The 26,680-nt window shown below is 33.4% G+C and overlaps 3 protein-coding genes across 5 annotated transcripts in view; 2 read left to right on the forward strand and 1 right to left on the reverse strand.

Annotated features, from left to right (window-relative positions):
• LOC142343227 (septin-2-like) overlaps positions 1-26,680 on the reverse strand; it is a 332,083-nt gene that overhangs the window by 209,496 nt on the left and 95,907 nt on the right. The window lies entirely within an intron of this gene.
• LOC142343229 (uncharacterized) overlaps positions 1-26,680 on the forward strand; it is a 344,179-nt gene that overhangs the window by 93,986 nt on the left and 223,513 nt on the right. The gene's annotated exons all lie outside the window — the stretch shown is intronic.
• Positions 21,319-26,680, forward strand: part of LOC142343226 (bone morphogenetic protein 1-like) — a 77,008-nt gene continuing 71,646 nt past the window's right edge. Inside the window, exons 1-2 of the mRNA XM_075394995.1 lie at positions 21,319-22,793; positions 24,353-24,785. Of these exons, the coding sequence (XP_075251110.1) occupies positions 21,615-22,793; positions 24,353-24,785 (1,612 nt within the window). The 5' untranslated portion in view covers positions 21,319-21,614. The remainder of the gene's footprint in view (positions 22,794-24,352; positions 24,786-26,680) is intronic.

Genomic DNA, 26,680 nt, shown 5'->3' on the forward strand with positions numbered 1-26,680 from the left:
TAACAAAATTATCTAGAATTTCACGGAATGAAGAAAACAAAAAATAGTGTTTGCCTGAGTCGGATTTTAAAATTGAAATATATTGAATTATTTCAGTTTCAACATCCAAAATTTATAATTTTTGCTTTCAGAGTAGTAAATTGATTTGCTCAGTACTGACAATCAATTTATTGATCAATTTGTAAAAACGGTTGTTAAAGTTGCCAGGTAGGGTTTCATCACTGAACGGCCTGAATAACGAACGAGTTGTCAGTTTGTGGAAAAAATTACTTTTGAAAACTTTGAATACTGGAAGATAAAGGTATCTTGATATTTATGCCTCTCATATAACAAGATCATTTTTTAAAGAGTTGACAGTGAATTGGGTTAATCAATTTTGATGTTGCTATAGATCTAAGATATAAATTGAAAAAAAGTTTAATGGGATGAGAACTTGTTTTCTCTATTTTCTCAAAGTCTCGATAGTCTAGCAATTGTATAGGGACCTTAAAATTCAAGACTATTTTGAACTATGTACGAACTATATATATCATGACTACGTACGGAACGAGACTCAAATTGAAATAATAAGGTAAGGTTTCATCGGAATTATTGATGATCAAACGCATGTTTTGAATGCCTGGTATTTCCTCCTCTCATTTCTATTCTTGTGATAAAAGTAGTAATTTTGCCAAAATTTTGCACCAAATTTTGTAAACTGATATCAGTTCTTTGAATGCAAAGCCAAACCGAGAAAACCCTTGTAGGCAGTATTGAGACAAGTCTAAGCTCTTCAAAGATTCCTCACTTTAAAGTTCGTTCAATGTCCAGACGAAGCCAGTCTTTGGCTGTCATTTATAGTCCAAGTTGGAACCATATGCGCCCTAAAATTATCCTTTGATAAGCAATCTTTTGGAATAATTGCTCCAATTGAAAATATCAGGCTTAGCATTTTTTCTGTCATGCTTAGTTTATCTCACATCTCTTTCGTGTTTTGATCATATTTTGTTTAGTTTGAACCCAAACAGCAATTTGTTCATTTTACAGTTGATAATTTGCATGTGAAAATTTGTGGTTTTGCTCGTTTTGAAATGTACTCAAATTTATCCTAGCAGGTATGAGATATAAGAGTGCTTTCTTCATATCTGCCAAACTAATCTATCTATCTACCGTTCTCTTTTATTAGCTCTCGGAGCTTATTCTGTTACTACCTGGCATGAAACTTAAGATGTAACTAGCAATCATTTATAACTAGCAATAACTACTCTAATATCTCGCAGGACTGGAGGCAAAACTGGGCTGCGTTTGTTGAAAGCTGAATCTGCTTCTTCTTCTTCCAATGTTTTTGCGTACAGGAACTTTAAGCCAGTCTCTTTTTTGTTCCGTCATTTTTGGCATATTGCTATAGTTTGCTGAGAGAAAAAGAGTATAATTGAGAAGATCTGAGAAACTGGATCAATCGTTGAAGAGATACTTTAAATTTTTTTTGTCTTGAGACAAAAATTTGGGCTGCGAATTTTTCTTTCTTTTTTACTATTAGTTCTTCAATTACGCAATGTGGTGAATATTATCAAAGTCAAAGCATCAAAATCAAAAGAGACGGAATAAATCAATAAGCCCGGTCATTAAGTCACAATGCATTAAGTTATCAAAGTACATTAGAGCGATTGCTATCTGATATTAGTATTAAGCTTGATACCCCTCAGCTTAGAAGCTGAAGTAAGTATAAGTTTAGAATCTAACTGAAGCTGCGCACTGAATTAGAACAATTTTTGAAACTCATTAAAAATTTAGGCAAATTTTGTCAATAATAATTGCTCCTTTTTTCCTTTTCTGTTTCAATCCCGATTAGCGAGTCAACGGTGGCTATTTTTCGGCACTCTGCCGGCATTTTTTTAAATAGAAAAACTACTGAGTCGGCTAAAAACTGTAATTTTGGTTACTACGGTTAAACGACGAATTTTCCTCTTTTTATCTTTTCTTCGATATTTCCCCACCTCAAGCACTTACTTATTTTTTTTGTGTATAATTTATTTATTTCAAATTGGTCTGATGTTGGCATCAAAAACGTTTAGATTTGTTTGATTCAAATTAATCTTGATTATTCTGAGAAAATGAGTAAGTTAACAAAAATATGTAAAATTTCACGGAATGAGGAAAACAAAAGCAATTCATTGCTTCAGTCGGATTTTGAAAATGGAGTATATTGAATTATTTAAGTTTCAACATCCGACATCTATTGTTTTTTTCTTGAGGAAGGTTAAATTTGCTTGATAATTGCAAACAATTAATTGATCAATTTGTCAAAAAGATTGTCGGGGTTGCCAGGAAGGTTTTCATTACTTATTGGCCTTAAACGAAAAAGTTGTCAGTTTTTAGAAAAACATACCGAAAGCTTTTTTACAGTAAATATAAAAGTTTTTTTTGTTTTTTGTTTGTTTCCTTTGTGGTTTTAACGTTAAAACTAAATGTCACAATCTAGATATGGAATTGGTTATTTAAATTGTGTCTGATGTTGGCATCCAAAAATTTAGATGTATTTGATTCAATTGAATTTTGATTCAATTGAGAAAATGAGGAATATAACGAAAATAGCTCGATCTTGACGTAATGACAAAAACAGAAACAATTCATTGCCTCAGTTGGATTTTAAAATTGAACATAAATTTGAGTTCTTCCAGTTTCAACATACGACATAGATATTTTTTCTTTTAGAATTCTAATTTTGCTTGATACTGGCAATCAATTTATTTATCATTTTGTCAAAAAGATTGTTAAAGTTTCATGAACGTTTTCATCTCTGAGCGGCCTTAATAACAAAAAGTTTGCAAAATTTTGAAAAAAATTGTTCTTGAAACTTACAAGCAAGATAAAGTTATTTATTCATTGTTTTTTTTTTACTTTTGTTGGTTTAACGAGAGACCTAAGTGTCACAATCTAGATCTAGAACTGGTTAATTTGAAGTGTGTCTTATGTTGGCATCAAAAAAGTATAGATGTGTGTGAATCAATTTAATCTTGATTGAATTGAGAAAATGAGTAAGTTATTAAAAATATCTAGATCCTTACGGAATGAGGAAAGCAAAAACTATTGGTTGACTCAGTCGGGCTTGAAACGAAGTATTTTGAAGTATTTTAGTTTCAACATCCGACATCTAAAACTTTTGCTTTCAGAATAGTAAATTTGCTGGATGCTGATAATCTTTTATTTGGTCAATTGTCAGAATGATTGTTAAGTTTCCAGGAAGGTTTTCTTCAATGAACGGCCTCCATAACGAATGAGTTGTCAGTTTGTGGAAAGAATTACTTCTGAAAACTTCTGTTATTGTGAAGATTAATATATATTTTTTTAATTATTACTTTTGTTGGTTTAACGTGAAAACTAAGTGTCACAATCGAGATTTGGAACTGGTTATTTCAATTGTGCCTGATGTTGGCATCAAATAATTTACATATATTCGATTCAAATTAATCTGGATTACACTGAGAAGATGAGAAAGTTAACAAAATTATCTAGAATTTCACGGAATGAAGAAAACAAAAAATAGTGTTTGCCTGAGTCGGATTTTAAAATTGAAATATATTGAATTATTTCAGTTTCAACATCCAAAATTTATAATTTTTGCTTTCAGAGTAGTAAATTGATTTGCTCAGTACTGACAATCAATTTATTGATCAATTTGTAAAAACGGTTGTTAAAGTTGCCAGGTAGGGTTTCATCACTGAACGGCCTGAATAACGAACGAGTTGTCAGTTTGTGGAAAAAATTACTTTTGAAAACTTTGAATACTGGAAGATAAAGGTATCTTGATATTTATGCCTCTCATATAACAAGATCATTTTTTAAAGAGTTGACAGTGAATTGGGTTAATCAATTTTGATGTTGCTATAGATCTAAGATATAAATTGAAAAAAAGTTTAATGGGATGAGAACTTGTTTTCTCTATTTTCTCAAAGTCTCGATAGTCTAGCAATTGTATAGGGACCTTAAAATTCAAGACTATTTTGAACTATGTACGAACTATATATATCATGACTACGTACGGAACGAGACTCAAATTGAAATAATAAGGTAAGGTTTCATCGGAATTATTGATGATCAAACGCATGTTTTGAATGCCTGGTATTTCCTCCTCTCATTTCTATTCTTGTGATAAAAGTAGTAATTTTGCCAAAATTTTGCACCAAATTTTGTAAACTGATATCAGTTCTTTGAATGCAAAGCCAAACCGAGAAAACCCTTGTAGGCAGTATTGAGACAAGTCTAAGCTCTTCAAAGATTCCTCACTTTAAAGTTCGTTCAATGTCCAGACGAAGCCAGTCTTTGGCTGTCATTTATAGTCCAAGTTGGAACCATATGCGCCCTAAAATTATCCTTTGATAAGCAATCTTTTGGAATAATTGCTCCAATTGAAAATATCAGGCTTAGCATTTTTTCTGTCATGCTTAGTTTATCTCACATCTCTTTCGTGTTTTGATCATATTTTGTTTAGTTTGAACCCAAACAGCAATTTGTTCATTTTACAGTTGATAATTTGCATGTGAAAATTTGTGGTTTTGCTCGTTTTGAAATGTACTCAAATTTATCCTAGCAGGTATGAGATATAAGAGTGCTTTCTTCATATCTGCCAAACTAATCTATCTATCTACCGTTCTCTTTTATTAGCTCTCGGAGCTTATTCGGTTACTACCTGGCATGAAACTTAAGATATAACTAGCAATCATTTATAACTAGCAATAACTACTCTAATATCTCGCAGGACTGGAGGTATCACAGTGGAATAATGTTCTTGGCTGGGCTGTTATAGACCCGTGTGTTTTACTGTTTCGACAGTATTATTTCTAAATGAGATTTAGCCCCTTAAGAAAGCGAGGGCTTTAAAGTAATCTTGGTAAAATATTAGCAGCCTATATGTTAATTGTGTGATGCCTTATATAGCTCGCGGCGGGATATAAATCTTAGTGAAATTGGATCCTTATTACCAAATGAGGCCACTTTAATCCCCCCAAAGCCATAGTCACTGTGTCCGACTATAACCCGCTACGGACTTACTAAGACATACAAAACTATTCTAATACAACAGCGACGTTCTCGCATCTGTTTTGAAAGATTTTACCTTCTGAGAAACTAAATGAAACGTGTTTTCTCTCTACCTGTGTTTATATCAACTAAATGTCTGTTTCTATTTTAAATTCCAAATTTCTCCTTCGAGTTTACAGCGAAAGCGAACGTTGACTGATTTTTGAGCGTTTGGGATAATTTTTGCTACCTGTGAAAACAAAAACGTACAAACTAAAAAGTTGGCCATAACTTCACATACTGACGTTTAAAGGCTATCAATTTATAAGGATTTTTGGTTCGAAAGGCTTTTCTGTCCTTGAGTTTTATTTATATGGGCTAGACCACTTCTGTGTGACCCAAATGCGTCTTATACCAATTTAAATGTTTATGGATCATTGTTTATGGTAACAGATCACGTGACTCTTAAGCTGCTTTATAAGTCATGTCATAAAGTCTAATTAAAAGCAGAACGAAAAATTGCAAACTAAAAGTTGCAGTTTCAGTATATTGCTGTTCTCTTATTGCGGAGAGAGCAGCAAATTCTAAGCATAAACTTTTAGTGCTGAAAAAAAGTTGAGTTGTATGTACTTTTTAATTGCTCTCGAACAAAATTTGTCGCAATTATTTTCGCCTTGCCTTGTGGGTCTTTTATGCAATTTTTTGCAGTGAACAGATTTTTTGTCTGACCAACAAATTTCCCAATTTTAAGAATAAGAAACCGGATAAACTTGCAAAGCCCCAGAGCACTAAGTTAATAAGCAGATTTCTAAGAGCCTCATTAGTCTCTAATTCTCCAAAACTGCTTATCAGACATAAATTCTTGGTGTCAAAAGCAATTCATGGTATTTCTAGACCCGCTACTACAAACTTTTTGTCATTAGATTGAAAAATTAAAAAGTACTCAAAACTTCTATCTCCACCACATTCATGCTAATTTAGCACACTTTTTTTACATTAAGAGTCTCAAGCGAGCGGCAATCTAAAATGTAGCTTAAAACAATTAGAAAAGAGAAGTTTATTTTTGATTTTTACCGAAAATTTATCACGCAAAACTGATGTAAATATTTGCCTGCATAGACCAGAGTTGTTTTCAGGAAGTTCTCATTTTTCGAATTACATTCCAATGTGATTTTAGGAAGTATGAAGAGTCTCGTCCAGTTTTGAGATCAATTTGAGAGCTCTAGGAAAAATTTCACTTTGAACATCATGTTTGTTTACTACAAACTCGAAAAAAGCCGACTAGCTCCTATTTGCCGCCGAAATAAGGAATAATTTTAATTAATCTGGAAAATCGTTCGTTTGATGTCTAAAAAATTATGGAAAATTGGATACAACATTCAACAGGTGAGTGATTTTTAAGAAATAAAAACAAATAAAAATTTGAGTCGATGAAAGAAGTCGATATGTTATATGTAGAGTTCTCCAATAAGAATTAGTCAGTGATGCTCACAATTGTCTTGATCGTATAGAAATTTCATCGGCGTATTAGCTCAAATTGTTGAATTTAACAATGCTCAATTTCCTCTGGAGCAGAGAAATGAGGCAAATTCAAATCTAAAAACTGAGGAAAACAAATCTACATAAACGGAAAACAAGAAGGCTCGGTAATGTTCCGACCCCGCTCATCCACACTTTTGGCAAGGTATTTCAAGTACTTTAAAAAAAACTGGCGTATGAACGAAAAGATAGCCTCCAAAGCAAATAACTCAGTGGAGTAAAAAATGATGCATTAGATTGATGATATATGCCGATATTAAGAAAGCGAGCGAAGACGAACGGCAAAATCAAACAACAACAACAAACATTAATTACATCAAAAATTTTATGTCCGTTTCAAAAAACAAAACTTAATAAGAAAGTGAAAATAGCGTCAGATAAAACTGCAAATAAACAAAATAACTTGTAATTCACCAGAAAAAACTTGTTATTCACCAGTTCATAAAAAGGCTTGGTAACAATTAGACAAAAAAGAACAGAAAATTTAAAGTTAGAAAATTCGCTGAATCTTTTTTTAAAAAAAAAACAATTAATTTCATGGTAATGAAAACCATTAGGAATCAACTAAAATATCACATAGGTTTAAAATTACCAATTTTTCTTTAGAAGGGAATTAAAATCTCTCGGTATTCAATTTTTTTTGCAGTTACAAAAAGAACATCAAATAGACAACAAACAAAAAATCAATAAAAACTTGCCAGAAAAAGCTTTGTAAGCCGTAAAGCCATAATTTGGCCCCCAAAATATGTTCGATTGCACCGTCATCGAACACCGATAACGTATTATGTGACCGCTCATTAATGAAACTAGGTAACAATAAGACAAAAACGAAAAAAATGCAAAATTATGTAATATTTGTTTTTTTTCGAAAAACATTTATTTCCAAAGACGTGTAAGCCATTAATTACAAAATGAAAAAAATGAATAGATTCGTTTATTTTGCCAAAGGAGACCCTCGAGAACTGCAATTATCCAGAACATGTCTTACGTCTACAAAAAGAACGTCAAATATGACAAAAGTCAAAAATTAATTTACTTTTTTTTGTGAAAAACCCGTGTTGAAGCCAGTAAAGTCATAACGAATACTTTAAAAACATTATAGATTTTGTGACACCAATCCCTTTTGACACCTTCCCTTGACAAAAATAATGTCATCTTTAACCTTTAATAAATGAGACTAGGCAACAAACAGACAATAAAAGGAACAAAGTTGCAAAGTTGAAGTGTTTTTTTTTCATTTTGGAAAACAATTGTTTTCAAAGTCATAAACGCCATCGTCTATCTACTAATATCAGAACATCGGCTCATCTTTTTTTCCATGAAAAGCCAATCAAATTGGGTCACCGCACAGGAAATTAAATACGACTAAAATGACAAAGTAAAAATGACAAATAAAGACAAAATTAAAAATTTCAATTATTCTTCGAGAAAATATTGTCGAAGTGGTAAAGAAGAACAATCTATATCTTTAAGAATTTAAATATTATCAATTGTGCGTTATTTTGAACGCAAAAAATGTGATATATAAACTGCCAATAACGTGATAATTTGACAAAACTAGAAATGATGAAAATTGGACAAATACCTAAAAATTAAAAAATAAAGTGAAATCTAGTAGTGTCAAAGCCAGAACACCATTACTTAAGGCGTGAAACCGCAATAAAGACTATTTTTTAAATCAGCAGAAAGAAGGAGCACTCTTTGATTGCTGACAATAAGCTGCAATTGACCAAATTAAGAGAAAAATTGAGGCAAATTTCAATAAACCATTTTTTTATTTAAAAATCAAATATTTTAAAAGTCAAAACGATCATAAGCTTTCAAGCAATCATCTAGAATATTATATAATTTGGAGCTAATTAGGAAGCCAATAGGACCTATCATTGGTGAGCTTTGATTTGAAATGTTCTGTTATTTAATTAAAATAAAAAGATCGAATTTTTTATATAAAACATCGACTGATGACAATCCGAATTATTTTTGGATTGTAACGGTTAAAAATTGGTTCAAAACTAATTCTGCTAATGATGATTGTCCAGTAGGAATATTTAATTTTTCAAATGTCATTTATATAGATATTTTAATAGTTAAAAAGTCAAAAATAAATGCTGTGTTTTTGATAATCAACAAATAAAGTTAGCAAAGAACGGCAAAGTTTTACATACAGAGCACTCTCAACGGAAGTTGAAGTAGAATTATACCGCTTTTTAATCTACAAGGGTTGTGTTAGTAGTGTTTGGGTGTGCACTTCCTGCAAATTTAATCAGAGTTGACTAAAGAAACTTATTTCGTGCTGTTTTTGATGAAGTCTGAATTTTGTGAAATATTTGGCGAATTTTGTGAAATATTTGGCCGGAATTTGTGACAAAAAAACTTAAATAAAAGTAGCCGACAATATATTTTGTCTTTAAAGGTAAAATCAACAACGTTTTCTTGAAAAATTTTATTATATTTTATCAAAATTGGCAAAATTTTAGTCAAAAATTCCGAAAAAAGGTGAATGAAATCGACGGAATTCACTCTATTTTCTCGACAGTTTAAACCTGGATATCTCCCTGTAAAAAACGAAAATCAAAAAAAAATCTTTTTATTTCCATATTCTACGCTGGACAAGCTTTCTAATGATACCAGTCTCAACTCTCTACCATGAATATATCGGTCGGCCAAAATTGACTGAACAAAAAAACCCATTTGAGTATATAGTTCCTCCCCCCCCCTCAAGAGGGGTCGAAACAAAAAATGAAAACAGGCTGAATTTTGGTACGTTAATAGGAATTTTTTTAAAAACTAACTTTAGAAAAAAATTCAACAAACATTCGGGAAATAGTTTTACTCTAATGGTGTGTAATTCGACATTATAAGAAGAATGACCTCATTACATCAAAAAAAATTATACGTTTTTTAATCAGCCAGATGTCAGCTTTCCGTAATGATATCTTGATGTAGGACAAATCTAAAATTTTCGGAAAAATTCTTGAGGATTATATTTCAACTGCATTTAATTATTGAAAAGGTTATTGTGTTTGTAAATTGTTATTTAGGCCCATTCAACATTATGTGACGCCAACTTATGTCTTTGCAGTTGTTCATTTGCAGTTGTTTGCAGTTGTTCATTTGAAATTTGTTCGCCTGAAAGTTTTTGAAAATGAAGTAGATTTTTTAAGATTAATTTTGAAATATGGAAGAGAAATTTGAGTTTCTTATCTGTTAGATTACTGTTTTTGTTTTTTCGTTTGTGGTAGTCCTACTGATCTTACTATCAAAATATGATTTTCATCGCGAAATTAAATCGGGAAGGAAGAAACAACTCGGTAATTATCACAATAACCGGGGGCAATTGAAACATGGCTGGAAATAATTATCGGAGTTTGTTGTAATGATGTCCAGTGTTTTTTTGTTTTTGATTTCTTCCTACCACTAGTCTAACGTTTAAAATTTTTTGTTTGGATCCAATTTTTGAAATTGAATGCAGATGACAGATTAATGTGAAGTTTATGTTTTTTTTGTAACAGAGGTTAGATACTAAGTGACTCGTTTCATACACCTAACGTCAAGTTAAAAACGCTAAGATAAAAACCTGAAAAAATAATAAAATCGCAAAATGGTGCTTGTTAATAGGATTGATGAGTTGATTGAACGTTTTGATGTGTTTGACTGTTTTAACGTGCACAGAACTTGCTAAATCTTTAGCGTTCCTCCTTTTCTGAGATGTAAGAATAAAAAATGTTAAAAAATTAAATAAAGCTTAATTCAAAATTAATTGATTTTTTTGTTGAATTTTTTGGAAGTTAAATTTAACTTTAAAATAGATATTGAAATGAAATTAAATTTTCCAATCAAGTTCCGTTTTTCTTTGTTACAATCCAAGTTTTAAGTAGTTTCGTGTCATTTAAGTTTCTAATGACAGTGTCAATGTTTTCGAATGAACAGGAACTTTTTTCTCTCTGCAAAATGCAATAGTGGCTTTATCAGTCAATAAGCAATAGTAACGAGAGTCAAAGCTGCGTGTTTATATAATGATAATAAAACACGATTTTGAGTTGATATCAGGTGTTGTCACCCATTTTGCTGTTTTTCCTATCGGTTTCATCTTCTTAAGAGGGTTACAGTTGCCACATCTGCATATCGCTCTCCAGGTACATCTATTTTCTTCAGGTACATCAGTTTCCAGGAATATCTATCTGATCTTTGCGAAAACTGAGATAAAAAGTTGTTCAGTTTTCTTTTCCTTTGTCAGTTTGCCTGAGTGATGTTAGGCTGGCATCTGTGTTTTTTGTCATTCAATTTAAATAGGTTTTGATCTATTACCAATATTCTTTTTGCATATGGAGCGTTACAGCTCGGTTTCTTAAAGAAGACACAATTGTGCTAATTTTTCATTGTGATAATATTTTGAGTTCACAATAAGTTTATGGCTTATTTATGGCTAATGATGTCAACAAATATAGCTTTGTAAAAACTTTTGTTTTCAGAATGCATTTCTGATAGTCTTACCTCAATACTCAATTGACTCAGCCGTATATGTTCCTGAACCATTCTCTCAGTTAAAGTTTCTACAAAAAACCAGGTGCTCCCCATGTTTCTTATTTTATCCGATAACATACTCTGCTGACCTTCTCAGCGATTGTTTTAAGTAATTGACAATAGTGTCAGACCTCTTCCTCTCTCAATAATTATTTTCTTCCTCGTCACAAGAGTAGACTACCCCCTATATTAAATTACTTAATATCGTTTTTTTTATTTCATTCATTTTAAATGCCGAACAAAAACTCAAGTGAAAAGTTTGTCTCGATTGCTGAGTTTTTCATAAAATTTTATTTAGTTTTACAAATTACCGCATTCGTTCAGTAAGAATTTTTAATCTTATGCCGAAAGATTTTAAATTTTCTCTAGGAGACATTGCAAACCATTTTTTTTGTAAGATAATACGCTTGCTGGTCTTTTCATCTTCTTAAGAGGGTTACAGTTGCCACATCTGCATATCGCTCTCCAGGTATATCTATTTTCTTCAGGTACATCAGTTTACAGGAATATCTATCTGATCTTTGCGAAAAATATGAGATAAAAAAGTTGTTTTCTTTTCCTTTGTCAGTTTGCCTGAGTGATGTTAGGCTGGCATCGGTGTTTTTTTCATTCAATATAAATAGGTTTTGATCTATTACCAATATTCTTTTTGCATATGGAGCGTTACAGCTCGGTTTCTTAAAGAAGACACAATTGTGCTAATTTTTCATTGTGATAATATTTTGAGTGCACAAAAAGTATATGGCTTATTTATGGCTAATGATGTCAACAAATATCGCTTTGTAAAAACTTTTGTTTTCAGAATGCACTTCTGATAGTCTTACCTCAATACTCAATCGACTCAGCCGTATATGTTCCTGAACCATTCTCTCAGTTAAAGTTTCTACAAAAAACCAGGTGCTCCCCATGTTTCTTATTTTATCCGATAACATACTCTGCTGACCTTCCCAGCGATTGTTTTAAGTAATTGACAATAGTGTCAGACCTCTTCCTCTCTCAATAATTATTTTCTTCCTCGTCGCAAGAGTAGACTACCCCCTATATTAAATTACTTAGTATCGTTTTTTTTAATTTCATTCATTTTAATTGCCGAACAAAAACTTAAGTGAAAAGTTTGTCTCGATTGCTGAGTTTTTCATAAAATTTTATTTAGTTTTACTAATTCCCGCATTCGTTCAGTAAGAATTTTTAATCTTTTGCCGAAAGATTTTAAATTTTCTCTAGGAGACATGGCAAACCATTTTTTTGTAAGATAATACGCTTGCTGGTCTTTTCATCTTCTTAAGAGGGTTACAGTTGCCACATCTGCATATCGCTCTCCAGGTACATCTAATTTCTTCAGATACATCAGTTTACAGAAATATCTATCTGATCTTTGCGAAAACTATGAGATAAAAAAAGTTCAGTTTTCTTTTCCTTTGTCAGTTTGCCTGAGTGATGTTAGGCTGGCATCTTTGTTTTTGTCATTCAATTTAAATAGGTTTTGATCTATTACCAATATTCTTTTTGCATATGGAGCGTTACAGCTCGGTTTCTTAAAGAAGACACAATTGTGCTAATTTTTCATTGTGATAATATTTTGAGTGCACAAAAAGTTTATGGCTTATTTATGGCTAATGATGTCAACAAATATCGCTTTGTAAAAACTTTTGTTTTCAGAATGCATTTCTGATAGTCTTACTTCAATACTCAATTGACTCAGCCGTATATGTTCCTGAACCATTCTCTCAGTTAAAGTTTCTACAAAAACCAGGTGCTCCCCATGTTTCTTATTTTATCCGATAACATACTCTGCTGACCTTCCCAGCGATTGTTTTGAGTAATTGACAATAGTGTCAGACCTCTTCCTCTCTCAATAATTATTTTCTTCCTCGTCGCAAGAGTAGACTACCCCCTATATTAAATTACTTAGTATCGTTTCTTTAATTTCATTCATTTCAAATGCCGAACAAAAACTTAAGTGAAGAGTTTGTCTCGATTGCTGAGTTTTTCATAAAATTTTATTTAGTTTTACAAATTCCCGCATTCGTTCAGTAAGAAGTTTAATCTTATGCTGAAAGATTTTAAATTTTCTCTAGGAGACATGGCAAACCATTTTTTGTAAGATAATACGCTTGCTGGTCTTTTCATCTTCTTAAGAGGGTTACACTTGCCACATCTGCATATCGCTCTCCAGGTACATATATTTTCTGCAGGTACATCAATTTCCAGGAATATCTATCTGATCTTCGCGAAAACTATGAGATAAAAAAAGTTCAGTTTTATTTTTCTTTGTCAGTTTGCCTGAGTGATGTTAGGCTGGCATCTGTGTTTTTGTCATTCAATTTAAATAAGTTTTGATCTATTACCAATATTTTTTTGCATATGGAGCGTTACTGCTCGGTTTCTTAAAGAAGACACAATTGTGCAAGTTTTTCATTGTGATAATATTTTGAGTGCACAATAAGTTTATGGCTTATTTATGGCTAATGATGTCAACAAATGTCGCTTTGTAAAAACTTTTGTTTTCAGAATGCTTTTCTGATAGTCTTACCTCAATACTCAATTGACTCAGCCGTATATGTTCCTGAACCATTCTCTCAGTTAAAGTTTCTACAAAAAACCAGGTGCTCCCCATGTTTCTTTTTTTATCCGATAACATACTCTGCTGACCTTCCCAGCGATTGTTTCAAGTAATTGACAATAGTGTCAGACCTCTTCCTCTCTCAATAATTATTTTCTTCCTCGTCGCAAGAGTAGACTACCCCCTATATTATATTACTTAGTATCGTTTTTTTAATTTCATTCATTTCAAATGCCGAACAAAAACTTAAGTGAAAAGTTTTTCTCGATTGCTGAGTTTTTCATAAAATTTTATTTAGTTTTACAAATTCCCGCATTCGTTCACTAAGAATTTTTAATCTTATGCCGAAAGATTTTAAATTTTCTCTAGGAGACATGGCAAACCATTTTTTTGTAAGATAATACGCTTGCTGGTCTTTTCATCTTCTTAAGAGGGTTACACTTGCCACATCTGCATATCGCTCTCCAGGTACATACATTTTCTGCAGGTACATCAATTTCCAGGAATATCTATCTGATCTTCGCGAAAACTATGAGATAAAAAAAGTTCAGTTTTATTTTCCTTTGTCAGTTTGCCTGAGTGATGTTATGCTGGCATCTTTGTTTTTGTCATTCAATTTAAATAGGTTTTGATCTATTACCAATATTCTTTTTGCATATGGAGCGTTACAGCTCGGTTTCTTAAAGAAGACACAATTGTGCTAATTTTTCATTGTGATAATATTTTGAGTGCACAAAAAGTTTATGGCTTATTTATGGCTAATGATGTCAACAAATATCGCTTTGTAAAAACTTTTGTTTTCAGAATGCACTTCTGATAGTCTTACCTCAATACTCAATCGACTCAGCCGTATATGTTCCTGAACCATTCTCTCAGTTAAAGTTTCTACAAAAAACCAGGTGATCCCCATGTTTCTTATTTTATCCGATAACATACTCTGCTGACCTTCCCAGCGATTGTTTTAAGTAATTGACAATAGTGTCAGACCTCTTCCTCTCTCAATAATTATTTTCTTCCTCGTCGCAAGAGTAGACTACCCCTATACTAAATTACTTAGTATCGTTTTTTTAATTTCATTCATTTCAAATGCCGAACAAAAACTTAAGTGAAGAGTTTGTCTCGATTGCTGAGTTTTTCATAAAATTTTATTTAGTTTTACAAATTCCCGCATTCGTTCAGTAAGAATTTTTAATCTGATGCCGAAAGATTTTAAATTTTCTCTAGGAGACATGGCAAACCATTTTTTTGTAAGATAATACGCTTGCTGGTCTTTTCATCTTCTTAAGAGGGTTACGCTTGCCACATCTGCATATCGCTCTCCAGGTCCATATATTTTCTGCAGGTACATCAATTTCCAGGAATATCTATCTGATCTTCGCGAAAACTATGAGATAAAAAAAGTTCAGTTTTATTTTCTTTTGTCAGTTTGCCTGAGTGATGTTATGCTGGCATCTTTGTTTTTGTCATTCAATTTAAATAGGTTTTGATCTATTACCAATATTCTTTTTGCATATGGAGCGTTACAGCTCGGTTTCTTAAAGAAGACACAATTGTGCTAATTTTTCATTGTGATAATATTTTGAGTGCACAAAAAGTTTATGGCTTATTTATGGCTAATGATGTCAACAAATATCGCTTTGTATAAACTTTTGTTTTCAGAATGCACTTCTGATAGTCTTACCTCAATACTCAATCGACTCAGCCGTATGTGTTTGCTGGTACGCTTGCTGATAATACGCTTGCTGGTCTTTTCATCTTCTTCAGAGGTTTACACTTGCCACATCTGCATATCGCTCTCCAGGTACATATATTTTCTGCAGGTACATCAATTTCCAGGAATATCTATCTGATCTTCGCGAAAACTATGAGATAAAAAAAGTTCAGTTTTAATTTTCTTTGTCACTTTGCCTGAGTGATGTTAGGCTGGCATCTGTGTTTTTGTCATTCAATTTAAATAAGTTTTGATCTATTACCAATATTCTTTTTGCATATGGAGCGTTACTGCTCGGTTTCTTAAAGAAGACACAATTGTGCAAGTTTTTCATTGTGATAATATTTTGAGTGCACAATAAGTTTATGGCTTATTTATGGCTAATGATGTCAACAAATATCGCTTTGTAAAAACTTTTGTTTTCAGAATGCATTTCTGATAGTCTTACCTCAATACTCAATTGACTCAGCCGTATATGTTCCTGAACCATTCTCTCAGTTAAAGTTTCTACAAAAACCAGGTGCTCCCCATGTTTCTTATTTTATCCGATAACATACTCTGCTGACCTTCCCAGCGATTGTTTTGAGTAATTGACAATAGTGTCAGACCTCTACCTCTCTCAATAATTATTTTCTTCCTCGTCGCAAGAGTAGACTACCCCCTATATTAAATTACTTAGTATCGTTTTTTTAATTTCATTCATTTCAAATGCCGAACAAAAACTTAAGTGAAAAATTTATCTCGATTGCTGAGTTTTTCATAAAATTTTATTTAGTTTTACTAATTCCCGCATTCGTTCAGTAAGAGTTTTTAACCTTTTGCCGAAAGATTTTAAATTTTCTCTAGGAGACATGGCAAACCATTTTTTTGTAAGATAATACGCTTGCTGGTCTTTTCATCTTCTTCAGAGGGTTACACTTGCCACATCTGCATATCGCTCTCCAGGTACATATATTTTCTGCAGGTACATCAATTTCCAAGAATATCTATCTGATCTTCGCGAAAACTATGAGATAAAAAAAGTTCAGTTTTATTTTCCTTTGTCAGTTTGCCTGAGTGATGTTAGGCTGGCATCTGTGTTTTTGTCATTCAATTTAAATAAGTTTTGATCTATTACCATTATTCTTTTTGCATATGGAGCGTTACTGCTCGGTTTCTTAAAGAAGACACAATTGTGCTAGTTTTCATTGTGATAATATTTTGAGTGCACGAAAGTTTTATGGCTAATTTATGGCTAATGATGTCAAGAAATATAGCTTTGTAGATTTTTTTTATTCAGAATGCATTTCTATAATTTTACCTCAATACTCAATCGACTCAACCGTATTTGTTCCTGAACCATTCTCTCAGTTAAAGTTTCTACAAAAAACCAGGTGCTCCTCGTGTTTCTTTTTTTATCCGATAAAATACTCTGCTGACCTTCCCAGCGATTGTTTTAAGTAATTGACAATAGTGTCAGACCTCTTCCTCTCGCAATAATTATTTTCTTCCTCGTCACAAGAGTAGATTACCCACTATATTAAATTACTTAATATCATTTTTTTAATTTCCATTTTAACTGCCGAACAAAAACATAAGTGAAAAGTTTGTCTCGGTTGCTGAGTTTTTCATGAAATTTATTTAAATTTACAATTTCCCGCATTCGTTCAGTAAGAGTTTTTTATCTTATGCCGAAATATTTAAAATTTTCTCTAGGAGGCATTGCAAACCAATTTTTTTATAATATATTACGTTTGTTGGTTTTAAGAATTTCAAGGTGCGCTTGTATATTGGAAGCATTTCTTTGATGAGGTCAGGTCACGAAAAATATGTTTTGGTTATTTTAATACATTTGGACCTTTTTAATGCCTTTTCTATTCTAAATCAATTTCGAATTGAGACTTCTCACAGGCTACGAGAAGCAGGTTTTTCATGCAATATTTCCTTTAAAATGAAATAGGTTAAAAAATATTCAATTGATTATTCCCGCTTCGAATTGGGAACAAAACAAAATAGAGACATTCAACATTGTGAATTGATTCTCTAGGGGCTCTAAAATAGCTCCCTTTTGAACAATTATGAGTAACACAAATCAAAATTCCGCAGTCTGCAAATGCTGAATTTTGGATTTTAGTTACAAAATTTTTCAAGTAACGTGCACACGCAAATGTGATTAGAATTAAGGACATATAATCAGTGTTTGAATTAGAGCTCGGCTATTAAGCAATTTGAAAAAGGGGATACTTGTGGAACTAATTCAGAATTAGTACAGCGGCTCATTAAAATGAATTATATATGTTTCTATGCTATTGTATATTTCATGACTGTATGTGGAAACCATAGTATTGACACTTACCTACATGAATCGTGTACAATAATTACATTGAGATTTTTTTTCAAGTAAAATCAATAGATAAGCGTAATTGAAGTTCACTTTTGCCTGATGTGGACTCTACTTGCACGCAACGCTACTTTTTTGAAATTGTAACCCACGGTCAAAATAGCTCAAATGGGCCCAAAAATTGGGACTTGTTTTACCTGATAATGCTGAATCTGCGTATTGTGAATAGAAAGAATTTGATTTTAGGAATTTTTGTTTAGTCGAACAGACTGAACTTATCTTGTGAAGACTTTGATCTATTATCTAAGCACATTTTTAACACAGGAACACAAGACAACTCAGAATTTTGGGTGTTCAGAAAGTGAAGATTTTTTCCTACGATCGATTTAATTTTTCAGAACCTTTAAATTTGTTCACTCGCGACACTTCATGCAATTCTCAGAAATCGATCAGTCCGCAATTTTCGCTCAGCAAAAAAGGCTCTTATATAGTTCGCAATCCCCACTTCACACATAGACGGATTAAACAATTATACCCTTCCTCAATTTCAATCACATATTAATCACCTCATCTTTTATTTCCATACCATACCCATCAGTTCAATGCAGGTGACGTCCATAATTTTAGATTCGCGTGTATTAAATGAAAGTGAAATTGGACAAAATTGTTCTTACGAAATCGGCTGCCGGTACAGCTCAGCAAAATGAGTGCTTATTCGTGCTCAAAAGCATCAGTGCTATTTTTGAAGGACAGTGTTGGTAATGACGGAACAATCAGTTCTTCTTTCTTTTGTTCATGCGGGTTGAATAATAATAATAGCGGGTTGAGTTTGAACGTGCAACGCAATTTGTGAAATTGAAAGTTATATTGCGAGAATTGGAAATGCGTGTCTTTAATGTCTTGAGGGAGGCTTTTATTGCGGCGATTTGACTGCTGTCAAAGTCCTAAATTCCTCACGCACCATTTACGCTTCCCTTTTATAATAACTTTTACCCCTTTAGACCTGTTGCCCAATAGATCTCACACTAAATAAATGGGTATAGAAATATACTTCGGGGTCTTGAGTCGAACAATGTATCATTTTGGGTAAAATTTTGTTGCTCTGTTAGTGAAGTTAACTTGGTACAAGTGTGTGTATATACCGTAACAAATGCAAATTGTAATAGCCTGACTGTAATGTCTTTCACAGGGTTTTATTCCGCTCCCCTGCACCCAAATTTCTAGTCTCGGAGTTGTAAGTCTTTAGCGTAGATTGTTTGAGTTTAGTGGCTATCTTCGTTATTCTCTCAAACTTGTCGCCCAAGTCTGTTGCTATCAAACAGACATTATAGCCCATTACCCTTTTGATTTTTCGTCAAAGTTATTTGCAGTAAATTGACCGGTCATTGACTGAGCCGAAAGCGTTTTTTAATGTACCTACAGGAAAGTTTCTATCATTCGAAAAAAATTGAATCAAGTGAATGTCAAAAGGTAAATTCTGCGTATTTTAACCATTATTATCATTATTATTTTTTGTTTTCTTGCTATTTTTGTAGTTTTTTATTGCTCTTTTTTCTGACAATTTTTTTGATGCCCAAAAGTTTTTCGACTACAGGTCAGGTCAGTTTTTGTTTTTTTAAGGTCATACTCGCTGTTTTGACTTTTAATTGTTCGGTTGAATTTCAAGTTGGTTAAATGACTCAAGATATTTTGCATTTAGTGACATTTGTAATAAATGTGAGGCATTAGTTCCTGATTTGAAACTTATTAGCAACTGTAAATACTCGGCAGAAAAGTTTAGCTCAATATTTGTGTTTGCGGAAAAGAATCTTCGTGTAGAGTAGACAGATACATACAAAGAGAAAGAACGTCTGAAACCCATTAAGACTCATTATACCAGGAATATTGGCCGACCGGGGGTTTAGCCGACAAGGAAAAATGAGAAATTTACCTTCAAGTTAAATTCGATTGGTTGACAAATCTGATTGGTCAAAATATCACTGGCTCGCCCAACCATTACAGTTGGTTTACTGTCGGGGTGTCGGCTTAGATTTTCAGTTACTGTCGGGTTGTCGGCTTAGATTTTCAGTTACTGTCGGGTTGTCGGCTTAGATTTTCAGTTTTGAGCTGTCGGCGAAACCCCCTGTCGGCCAGTTAGGCGATCGCCCGTCGAAACATACAACAAGGCAGTGAATTCAATCATTTACCCAAATAAAGTAAATAGTAAATTTGTAACCTTCTTCGGGGGTTTTTCCTTCACCCATAAAGTTGAGTGTCGGACTATGTTAGTGCAAGATCCCGAAAGATAGTCAGACCTAAAATTAGGCGCGTACCGGTTTTGTAGAAACAGACAATAGTTCATTGATAAAGTCTCGGAATACAATTCAATATGCTTGCAAAAACAATGATTATAGTTAATAGTTAGTAAAAAAAATAGATAACCCAAAGTTTGGAATGCCATTTTGACGTGAAGTGTATCTGAAAAATCGGCTCTGTTGATTTCCATTTAAAATGTTAAAATTTAAATTCTTAATTAAAAATTTTGCAGTTTTGTTTTTTCATTTAAGATTAAAAAGAAACTACCGAACCGATTTGTCAGAATTAACTCACATCAAAATGACTTTCCGAATTTTTGGTTTCTTTCTTTTGCTACTGAAAATGCATAAAACTTTGCCAATTTATCTTAACGACTTGTAACTTTTTTAACCTAGAGTCAATAATAACAGCGTTCACGTTCCCGACCAACTAAATATAACACAGGTGAAATTTTTGTTATTTTGAACTTCGAAATAAATAACTTCAATCTGCAATGGCCAAAAATAACAACGGCTCCTGAAGTTATAACTATTCTGTAACTAATATTGCTGTTCATAATTTGCTAATTATTATGGCTTGACACCAAATACGTACAAAATAGTTTCGAATGTTTGAATTGGAAGAAACATTTTGAGTGTTTTGGTTTTGCCTGGGTATACTTATTTCTACCGGCATGTTTGTTCATTATGCTTTCTAATTCGTTCCCTCTTTTCCCGGGCATTGTTTTCCTCCACCCAATCTTGTCCATATCTCCCAAAATGTTGTACAAGTTTGTGGCCAGCTTGCAAACAATATTCCTAAATCCCAACTATCTAAATTACACCAGCATGTCACATTCTTGTATTTCGAAGTAGTCAAAATTTGTCCCCCAGTAAGTCGTATAGTTTGTCATGATTTGCGCTTGTAAGCAATAAGCTTGTTTGTACATGTTTAGTGAAGCGTATTCTGTTTGTTTTTAATTCTGATTGTTACTTCTCGGCTTGACACTTATAGACGTTGACTAGCCCCCGGAACCCCCCTCAAAATCAACTGACCGGTCATTTTGCACCCCCTCCCCCCTCTCTTTTCCTGTTCTAGATTTCACTTTGAATGATATTAATCATTTCACCGATTTTCAGACTCACAAGTTGTTTCTCTGTCAAATTTGAGTTTTATGTTATATTTTGACTGACAATTTTAACTATTGTCTTTTTTGCGTGTGTGGCCTAAAGTTAGTTTGCGGTCTGAACCAAAGTTTGAAGGCTTCATAATTTAAAATTACGAGCCGTATAAACTATGAAATCGTCGGTGGAATTTTTACTCGTTAGTAGCTCAAAGCAGTTCTGTTGTTTATCTGTTTATTTTTGTTTATTTTTATCAAGTTCAGTGCTACCCAAAATAGTTGTGGATCGTTATTCTACATGGGAACAAGACAGTGAGTATGTTTTACTTGACAACGGCGAAACGATTCGTCTTAACCACGATCCTTGTAAAGAGTCCAGTTTTTTGGAATTCCATTGTCCAAAACAGAATGGGAGCTTTTCTTTGAAAAACGTCCAGTTAAGCCTGATAATGTGACGTCATCAAATCGAAATTTTTCTTTACATTTACAAAATGGTGTTATCAACCGTGCAATTTACACAGCTACTAACTTGACTTTAAAATGGCCCACGCCAAACCATCAAATGAACAACAGTATTATCAATAACAACAACAGCAGCACAAGAAATAACCAAAATTTAATTGTAAATGCCACAGAAACTATTCATACAAATTCCAGCACCGACAACTCTAAGTTATTACGTAACCCTTTAACCGAGAAAGTGATTTACTCGGACGACTCAAACGACGTATTGCCGAGTGTCAGTGCCGAGTACATTAACGATGAGCCGATTACGCAAGAATTACATAACGCTGATAGCGAGTCGGCAGAGTCGGAATCGACAATTTTAACTCGAGGTCGAAGAGCTGCGACTTCGTTACGAGAACGGCTATGGCCGTATGGAATAATTCCTTACGTGATCGAGGGAAATTTTACTGGCGCCCAAAGGGCAATGTTTAAACAGGCTATGCGTCACTGGGAAAATCACACCTGCATCACATTCGTGAAACGAACTTCGGAGCCCGACTACATTGTGTTCACCCATCGATCATGCGGGTGCTGTTCGTACGTCGGGCGAAAAGGGGATGGGTCGCAAGCCGTGTCGGTGGGCAAAAACTGCGATAAGTTTGGTGTCGTGGTCCACGAATTAGGCCACGTGGTCGGGTTCTGGCACGAACATACCCGACCCGACCGGGATCTGTACATCACTGTAAAGTATGAAAACATTATGGACGGGCAGCAGTATAACTTTGAGAAGCTCAAAAAGGACGCGATTGACTCTTTGGGGGAACCTTATGACTATGGATCTATCATGCACTACTCTGCTAATACGTTCTCCAAAAACGGATACTTGCCGACCATCGAAACAAACTCAGATCGTCTAACTGGCAAACCCAGAAACATTGGGCAACGCCAGGGTCTAAGTGAGGGTGATATCCGGCAAACAAAGAAATTATACAAATGCAAAATGTGTGGGCGGAGCCTGCTGGAATCGGAAGGGGTGTTTACGTCACCAGGGTATCCAGAAGCTTACGACGACCACCTGGACTGTGAATGGAGGATTTCGGTGACGTCAGGTGAAAAAATTGGTCTGAATATCTCTGATTTTGACTTGAGAGCTGACAGTTCGTGTGAACACGAGTATTTGGAGATCAGAGATGGGCATTATCACAATTCCAGGCTGATTGGGAAGTATTGTGACACGAGGCCCTTTCCCGACTACCTCAAGAGCTCTGGGGATCGACTGTGGATTAAGTTCAAGGCAATCATTTTTAAATTTGAATCATCCTAAACTGTCTGCCTTCCTGATTTGAATCCAACGCACTTAATGAGTTTATTCGAAAAAGTAATATTCATTCTCCTAGTCGCTCTATTAGAGATTTTATGACATTTACACCCTATAATTTTAGAAAAATAAACATTCATTTTTGACCCGATGTCGCACTAAATTTCAATCAAATTTGCAAAACAGTTTTTACACCGCTGATCTCCTGCACTATTGGTCTTACCTAAGAAATTGAATTATTGCGTAATTGTAACTTACCAGAAAAACCAATGCAAAGTCGACGAACTCCACCCAACTTTCACAGTAAGAAGAAAGTTGTCGCAAATATGATGTTTTCACGTTTGTTCAACTATGGTTGAGTTTGTATTTGTATGTGAATGCATTCGGATTTTGTGACAACTTTTTATTCTGGAAATTTGGTTCCGATTAGGTGTAACATCGCATCGAAAATTGACTTTTGATTTCGTAAAGCCAAATGGTGCTAGCTGAATTTTCGACGTTCAGGATAAAAACTATAGTTCAAAACATTATTTCAATTCCATGGGAAAAGAAAATCTAAAAATGGGTAAATATAAAAAAGTTGTTCCTTTACAAGTTTTCTAAGTTTTGCCCAAAAGTCAATAGAATACGCAATGATTGTAATTTTGTTTTGCTGTCTAATGTTGGGCAGATGTGACCAAATTTAATTTCATTTTTCTGAGTTTTGTTTTTTTTCTGATTTGCAATGTGAGAGAAATAATGTAATTTTTCAACTTCACTCAAGATTTTTTCAAGATTTTTCAAGTTTTTTAAAAGTGTGTTTTCAACTAATCAGAACACAGTTTTTATTGCGTAGAATATTGGTGAATTGTTAAATTGTGTGAAAAACTACTACTAAAATCAGCTATTTTGCAATATGATAACCGTGCACATAATTTTTCTTTTCAAAAAACACCCATGAAGAGCGTGCATTGAAGCATAAAATTTGCCCCGAACGTGATAAGTTTTCCTTCGTCCAAGTCAATACTGTATTGAGGTGCTTCTCGATTGTCAATATTTTGTCTCGAATTGCTTTTGTGGTCAATACACTGAATAGTTTGAACATTTTTGACTCCAACGAAAGTCGAGGCAATTGTTAAAATATGTGCAAAGTCTTTTATAGATCATTTCGTCCAAGCATGGTGTTTTCATGGACAGCTTTTGTCCAGGACAGTAGATCCATCAGTCTAATTCTCGCCCTTTCTGTTTTGAATCGACATCTTCAGTCATTGGACTGAATTCATAAGGGAAATTGATGAATCAGTCTTTGAAATTGCACCTTTTCGTCTAACCTTTTTTGACGTCTATCTTGTAAGAATTTGTAAGATTCTTGCAAGATAAGGGTCCGGATCTTGCATTTTACAAGATAAGCGTCGTTTGCAGGAATCTTCCGAGATCTTGCAAGGTAAGCGTGGGAGTTGGGCTAGGGTAGGGAACGCTTTCAGTTAGGCATGCAAACAAATTTAGCACACCTTTGATAAATTTGATTGCCTTCATTTTGAATTATGCGTAATTAGACCTCACATCACATAATTGAGGCACCGTATCGAAAGCGGCGTGGCTTCAAAGCTGTTTACTACTCAATATGCGGTGGAATTATCCTGGCATCCAACGGATCTATCCAATCTCCCAATTTCCCAGACAACTACAAAAACAGCAAACAGTGCCAGTGGAGAATAATCACGGACCCTGGAAAGCGAATCGGACTCAGATTTGTCAGTTTTGACATCGAGTACCAGGATGACTGCAAGTATGATTACCTACACATACACGGAGTGGCTTCCTCTGAAAATGAGGAAGGGGGGATGGGCTCAGCGACCGGAGTAGCTGGAGGACAGGGTTCGACTAAGAACAGTTTGACCTTTTGTGGACAGGAGCTACCACAGCCGGTCAGGTCCAGAGGACGCGAGTTGGAGATCATATTTAAGTCGGACAGTTCCATCAACAAAGGTGTGTTTTACTCTTTTCATATAAATTCTCCAAAGTTTTGACGGGGTCGCTTCATATTTTCGCTTCAACTGATGATTTCGAGCAAATATACATTTGTTAAATTTCTAAAATGAAAATTTGAGGTGATTTTTAGTTATTAGATTGCTATCTAACAAAAATTTGTTTTTAAAAGTATTTTAAAATAGTTTTCCAATCAAAGTACAATTATATATAATTGTTTTTTGTTTTTAAAAAATGTTTCTATAAATGATTGGTGTCTTTCTCTGTGTACTCGCGTGTATTAAGGCGTTCATACTCTTTCCGTTTAGAAAGAGGGGTTTTTTGGGTGAAAATTGACGACCGACTATAATTTTGTGGAAAATATAGAAATATGGTTCTAAACTAAAACAGACAATTTAAGGAGCATAGAAAAATGCATTATTATCATCGTAACTGAAGCAATTGTGGAAGACTTTAAAATCATCTAATTCAATTCCTTTTTCGCCCCATATATACGCCAGTTTGAAACAGTTGCGAGGTTGCCTTTTGTTTTACTTTTATCAGTTCGTTTGGGTTATTTACGTGGCTACTGTTTAAATTTTTGTCATCCAAGTTTCTAAAACAGCATCGGCTGCTCTTCAGTTGTTTTTCACAACATTTTTTCCATCTATAATAAGTTATTATAATTTACGAACAATGGTACAGCAAATGATTTTGAATATTATGAGCTTAGAATTTTTCACAGTTAGTCTATTTTTTCCAGTAATATATTGTATAATTTTAATTTTTCCTACACCTTTTGCTTATAGTGTTGTATCGCAGCTATCGAATCCTTATTTCTTAGTTTCATATTTTATCATAATAAATTATCTTTGTCTGCTGCACAATTTTTCTAAGATTCCGAAGATGCTCCTTTTAATTCAGAAGTTTTTTTGTTTTGCATGAAGATACTAAGTTTTTTTGATTTCTACAGAAAGATTATTCAAATGAATTTGGCAGCCAATTTTATTGTTTTTTCTCATTTCATTCATTTTTTGTAATTTTTAAGTTTTTCAGGTTTTACAAAGCTCATCGACGGCACTTTTCAGCGATAATTGTGCTCTTTCGTTACTGATCATTGACTTTCTAATTTTTTGGTGATATAATATATGGCTGAGATCTCTAATGGTTTATTTTGAAAACAGTTTTTGAAACGGTTCTTCAATCGAGGTGGTAACACATTTACAAATCATTGAGCTAGTAAAATTAAATTAATAACTATTTTACAAACTAATAAGAAATTTTCATGGTTGATTGTTTAAGGTGAACATTTTTCATTGTGGAACTCTGTCTTAAATCTTAAAAGGTTAACATGAATAGTTTTTTATTTTATAGCTGTGCATCATTCCAAAGTCACTGTAGCAGCGAAATGAACTATGCAAGAAAAAGTCTGTTCTCAAAGAAAGTTTTAAACTCAGTGAAACTGTTTTTTGGTCTTAATCTATTTCAAGTTTTTTAAGTGGTTCATATTAGGCTATCTGCAGCTTTCTGGTTTTTTCTCCAAAATGTGTTCAGGTTTTCGCAAATTTGTGTTTTAATTTGACCCTTGACGTTAATTCCGGTTTCGGTTGATTTTTTGTTTCTTTAGTTCATTCCTCGGCATTTACGAAACCTATCGATTACATGATAAGAGATATCTTAGATATCAAGTGAGTTTTTTGTTGAAAATAAATTTTAAGTACATTAGGTAAAACGTTTTGAATAAATCTTAGCTTCATGTAATTAATTTTTACCTGTTCTGTTGGTTGATTTTTAGGTATATTTCATTGCAAATTCTTTTGCCAATTATAATTTTTCGAAATTCGACAAATGCAGGAACAGTAGAATGCTGGAATATTTTGGATGCCATAATAAACTGTAATTTAATGAATCTACTA

The sequence above is a fragment of the Convolutriloba macropyga genome, chromosome 7, assembly GCF_964194025.1.
Source record: "Convolutriloba macropyga chromosome 7, txConMacr16.3, whole genome shotgun sequence".
Classification (NCBI taxonomy): Eukaryota; Metazoa; Xenacoelomorpha; order Acoela; family Convolutidae; genus Convolutriloba; species Convolutriloba macropyga.